Genomic DNA, 6,000 nt, shown 5'->3' with positions numbered 1-6,000 from the left:
ATTCTATGATTCATGTATATTATGCCAGCTTATGCTGAATGTTAAAAATCCTTGGACACTGAGAAGCTATTGCTCACAGCAAATATTACCCTTATTAGTCTTCTTTTTTAATATCAGTAAGATTCCAAGAACATGCACCTAAATTAGGAAGTTTCGAGTCTCCCTACAAACTTTTCCATTTCAAAAGCAAACTTAAAAGCATGTGTTAAGTGATCCAAAATTATGAATGTTCTTAACCCTCTCAAAGAAAAAAATTATTTCTCTGACTTGACTAGTGAAACTACGTGACTTTTAAGAGAATTTGTAGTATCACCTTGTTTAGAAGGGAGATGAATAATGCAAGTGACATGAGAAATGGGATGCCAGATGCTGTAGCACCATTCCTTTGTTCCTAGCTGCTAGCACCAAAGCTTTAAACAAACTTGCTTTGCCAAGACATTCTGACAATCTCATTTCAAAATATCATTGGTTTTGAGAATGGAGTTACTTTCCATAGCTACTTTTAACTCTTTTTGGATCAGTGTTAAAATAAAACGTGCAAACATATAATCATTTGCATAGCAAATCTCAAGGGACTGACCCTGAAATAGAAATCCAAACTGTTAGGTTTAAGACATTTCTATAACCAGAATTCACTTAAAATGGTAAAAAATAAAACACACATTTTTCCATTTTAAGTCTAGTAGAAAAGGTATTTCTGATTTAGAATTTTATAGTTGCTAGTTCAAAAAGTTGAAGGACTGACGGTTCTTTGCATTGAAATGTTATTCCTTTGGAATCTTCAAGACTCTGTAATTGCTGTTTTCAAACACTGTGATGAAATATGGTCTAGAATCCTTGCTCATAAGGGTACATAATGGAATTTTACCGCTATTAGCAGGATCTTCGACATCCCAGATTTCAGGCATACTGCAACCAGGTCTAGAAAACATGAATATGAAAAGACAAATGAAGAAAAGCCACCAAAAAAAACCACACAGCTTGCTGAACTCAGTTTTAATAACCCCTGTATGAATACTTGATTGTGCCTGCTATATTATTTTTAACTTTGTCTTTATACTAGAAATTCTCAGCAGATTACAATATAGCAGTAATTTCAAAAATAGTATAGAGAGTGTGTAAAATTCACCTGCTTTTGTGGTTACATAATTAACAAGAAATAATTTGGAGGAGGAAATACATAAACTGACTCAAAATATACAATAAACCAGGGACTCTTACAACTTTCTTTAAAACAGAGGGTGATTTTCATGCTCCTATCATTTCTAAAGAAAACTCAGGAAATAAAACACCTCTTTTCTAAAATAAAAGTATTATCTCCTTGCTTTCTTATTAAGGCACTTCACCAGCATCAATTCCCTGTACAGTTATCTTTCAAAGTTCGAATTACTGAGAATTTCCTAATTTCACCAAAGACAATAGCAAAAAAATAGAAAAAAATAATTTCATTTTATTCTAAATGCAAATAACAAAAAATCCAAACTAATTGCATTCTAATGGCCAAAAAGAGACAGAGGGGGAAAAAAAAAAAAGCACGTAGGTTTTGCCTACACACAGCTTAAATGTGACAAAATTTTCAGTGACCAGCAATGGTCATAATATTTTGGTGCTCAAACTATCTTCTGTTTTGCACCATTTATTCAAACGAGGCTTCCACTGTGTATGCACATCTGTTCTTGCCATCACAGAATAATGACTTGTTTCCTTTGTGAATCTCCTCCATATTTTGCAGCCAAGTTTAAAAATACATACACCAGATCTTTTCAGGTGCACACAAAGACTACAAGGTCACCAATACAGGTAAAGTTAATTATATTTTTGTCCAGTGTCTCCAGATGTTAATATTTTGGACACTTAAGAAAGCACAGATCAGTATTTCAAAACTACTACTTGATACGAATCTCAGACTACATATTTGAGCAGCAGATCGTTCGTGAGAAGAGACAGATAACTTACTTTTTTCTGCTTACGCACAATGACTCTTCCAGAATGTAGTAATTCACTCCTAGTTTTATCAATTCACTCTTTACTTCATTTGCAGGTTTTCGACTGTACATGGAATACACTACTTTAGTTCTGGCCCTTCAGAAAGAGAAATAAAGAAGTCAGCTAGCAACAGAGCATGACAATCTAAGTTTAACTTGAGACTGTTCAAGAAGGTTTTTTGGTTTCGCCTAGTTGTCTTACTAAAGAAAGTTTAAATTAATAGTGCCATTTGCTTTATTGTGATTATTTCTTCACAAATATAATGATTCAAAGAACAATATATACAGCCCTTTGATTTTTCTGTAGAAGGAGACAAGTTTCCAGCAAGATCCCTGGTTATTGTGAACAGAAAATGTGAAGGTATCAAAGCAGCACATTCACCATATCATATTCAAGGCTAGAAATTACCCTACTTGGACTAGAGGCCATCAGAAGAAGCCATCTGCCCAGTCTCCCTGAAAATGTCATACCCATTGCCCTTGTTTGGACTTTTCTAAAGGCAGAGTACAAGACCTGATGTCTGCCTATGCTGAATCAAGAAAACCATTATTTGCAAACCATGATCCTGTTTACATTACCCAGTAACGCCCTCCTTTGATTATGCAAAGCATGATATTGTTAATTCCTGTTCATTTTTTGATGCTGCATCATCTTTATCTTATTTTCCCCAAACATGCCTTGTCTTCTATTTCTGTAGATAGACTAGACTTTCAGTTGGGAAGGACATACAATGGTCATCTAGTCCAACTGCCTGACCAAAAGTTTAAGCCAATTAATGCCAGACACAGAACTAAGGATACAAGGCATGTAAAATGAATCCCCACCTTTCCTCCTTTATGCCTCTCTATCCTGTTGCTTCCTTGATGTGTTTTGGGTTTTTTGTTTTTAACCAGTTTAACCAAATTACAAAAAAATGATGCTACAACATTAAAATTAAAAAAAAATTCATGACCTTTTCAGATAAATCAATTTCAATTTAGAAAAATATCTTGATTTTGAAAATAACAAAATTCAGAAGTCAGCAATTCCATTACAAAATTTCAGTTTCAACTCGTCTTAATATTTCATTAATTAGACAAATTATCATGAAAAAAAAGATAACCCATCACAGAATACTAATAGGAATAACTAAACTGGCTATCTTGAGGAAAAAAATCTAGCCTGTCTACAGTGTCAGGAGTAACTAGAATGAAAAAAAGATCTGATAGCACACACTAATTCCAATTCCATAATTATATTCTGATTTTTTTGTATATGAGCTTGAAGCCCTAGTTATCCTACAGTTATCCTAGTTATCCTTTCTGATGAACACCAACCCCAAAGAAATACTGCATGTGTTTTCAATCTGACTAAAATAACAAATCAAGTTCTATGGGGTTTTAACAAATTTTACAAGATAACATGATGTCATTCCTATTCTATATTACCAACATTAAGAGGATAAATGGCAAATAAAAATGCACCCTCAACTTCAAAATTTACCTTAATCCTGCATCTTCATAGTGAGGGTGATTTACAATAGGGCGAAGTGTAGACAATTTAACACTTGCCATTGTAGGCATTGCTCCTGCAAAAACTGCATCTGAAATACAGAATGAGAGGTCTGTTTGAAATGAAGAATCAAGCAGTAGAAGCAATCTTCAAGTACCTAAACAGTAATCCTGCAGAAAAACACAGGGTAGGGTACTCCTTTTGAGAGGCCTCACATGCCACCAATCAGATGCACAAAATCACTTTGTTTTTTTTAAAACCTTGAACACAAGAGAAGTTATTAAGTAACTAAATATCTAAGAATGGAGATTTGATACATCATCTTTTTCTTGAATGGGTAGAATACAATATTCATTATGACAACACGTTTTTATTTGTCACTTCTTACACCACTGTTAAATGAGTAACAAAATCTCAGGCCACTGCTAAAAAGCTAACTACTTCATTTCCAGCTAGTTTTCTCACACTTTTATCCATTTTAGTCAAAGTACGGGTGCAACCATAACACACACACGTACACCTGGAGTTCTTTTCGAGCAAAATGATCACGAACCCATACGCAGGACCAGTGTTAGTGAAGTAAAAACCTGCTTTAATCGGACTTCTGTTGTAGAAATACTGCACCAGTGCCTGGAGTCTAACAAACAAGCTTCCTGTGTTTTTTTTCATTGGAGATAGCTTCTATATGAACAAGTATATGTGACTACATCACGGCTTTAGGATAGTCCCAAGGCAAAGCCACAGACAGCAGCAATACCTCTGCAGCCAATCATACCAAGTTCTATAGTTATACCTCACAGTAAATGAGAACAATCATACATTATTAAATACTTTACCTTGTCTGGTACTGACTTTTATCCACTCTAAAAGTTCCTCCTGTGGCAAATTGCTAAATTCTCCCATGATGTTCCACTGAGTTTGAAGGTTTGCTGATCCCTCAATTGCCATCAATGCTAAAATAGCAAAGACCAACGTTTTGGGCTGGATTTTACAGAAGAGCCACCCGAACAACTGAAATGCAAGAATTAATTAATTTCTAGACAACAATTCTGGAACGTTGAAGGCAGCACAACTCATTTTTACTTCTCTAGAAGGAACCTAACATATATTACAGTATGAAACATCTCTGCTAGTGCTTCTCCACTGAACGTCGGTGATACTCGTAAGAAGTATTCATGTTTACCAGATGCAGGGCATTATATTTGTCATTCTAGAAGAAAAGAGGAAATTGACATTCATGCAGCTTTTGAAGTTGTGGTTCAAATGTCAATTCTGCAAGTAAAGATGATTCAGTAACTCTACCTGCACTTTTACAGTATTTTATCTCCTATTTACATCAAGTTTCTAGCTGTAGTATATGGATGAGAGATTGTACTGCAAACACATCAGAAAAGCAGATTTTGGGGATATAAGGTTAATGTTCCTTTATATCTTACTCTCCCCCTTTCTTGAACTGAAAAAGATGGCCCTTACATTTTTTTCCCCAAAGACTGTTCACTGGAGGCTGTAATCAAATACTCATAAATATGTGAAAAGGATAGTTAAGAAGTACCAAATTTACTATGTCCAAGTTTAGCTTGACCAAGAACCCTTTATCCCATCCATATCTGACCTAAACCTTAAATAAGACAAAGTATAAATTACTTTTTTTTTCATGCTATTGTTAATTAGAAGTAAGGTTTCACATTTCAAAAAAATCAAACCTGCACTAAATGAATATATCTCATTTTTCATTGAGTACATTTACCCATTTTTTAATTAAAGCATAAAATGATACAACAGTTTCACAGTAAACCCTCCCACTAGCCTGAGCACACCAATTATGTAGTGTATATTACCTTTGTTATAAATTAACCATAAACTAATTTAGATTATTAAAACTCTCAAGCCAACTCACCAAAAATACAGTGTACTTTCCTTTCATGCTCAAAGACTTGCTAAACGCTCTAGCAAGAATAACAACGCTATCCAGGGAAAAAAATATACCAAATATTCCTGACTACTGTGTATGTCTGGAAAGATGAAGGGAAATAAATTCATTGGTATGCTGCTCTACACGAGCAAACCTCCTTTTTACCAACAGTCACAAAAATCTCACTTCACAAACATGATAAAACTTTGAAATTCTTTATGGAGTTCCATGGCTTGTCAAACCAAAGAAAAATCACATTCCTATCATGCTTTTATAAAACTTCATTAATGTTCAAAGTATCTAAATTTACCACTATCTTGTTTACATAAAAAGCCTAGAATGGTTGAACATATATGCAAGGCGGAAGCAGCATTTCTTTTATGGGATGCTGTTCCTTCTGCGGATTTTATATCAATTCAAGACTTTGTATTTCTTTTCAGCAAAGGAATACACTAAGTCTTTCTCCAGCTATTCTTCCTTCGCTTTCAAAATTTCCACTCTCCTCTTAACTTTCTGTGGATGTAAACAGTTATTTTTATTGCCCATCAGGTGCCAGAAGGGGCAACTCTGAGGTAATACAAAGTACGCAGAGTCATGCAATGGGCTGAAAG

General features: G+C 34.5%; 1 protein-coding gene across 1 annotated transcript in view; it reads right to left on the bottom strand.

Annotated features, from left to right (window-relative positions):
• Window positions 1-72: 72 nt before the first annotated feature.
• Window positions 73-6,000, bottom strand: part of LOC104509664 (probable C-mannosyltransferase DPY19L1) — a gene marked incomplete at its 5' end in the record, with an annotated part of 46,413 nt that continues 40,485 nt past the window's right edge. The window contains 4 exons of the mRNA XM_010151687.1: window positions 73-921; window positions 1,957-2,082; window positions 3,469-3,568; window positions 4,314-4,488. Of these exons, the coding sequence (XP_010149989.1) occupies window positions 765-921; window positions 1,957-2,082; window positions 3,469-3,568; window positions 4,314-4,488 (558 nt within the window). The remainder of the gene's footprint in view (window positions 922-1,956; window positions 2,083-3,468; window positions 3,569-4,313; window positions 4,489-6,000) is intronic.

Source organism: Eurypyga helias, unplaced genomic scaffold (genome assembly GCF_000690775.1).
Source record: "Eurypyga helias isolate BGI_N326 unplaced genomic scaffold, ASM69077v1 scaffold765, whole genome shotgun sequence".
Lineage (NCBI taxonomy): Eukaryota > Metazoa > Chordata > Aves > Eurypygiformes > Eurypygidae > Eurypyga > Eurypyga helias.
The sequence above is the reverse complement of the archived record's forward strand: the minus strand, read 5'-3'. Positions and strand labels throughout refer to the sequence as shown.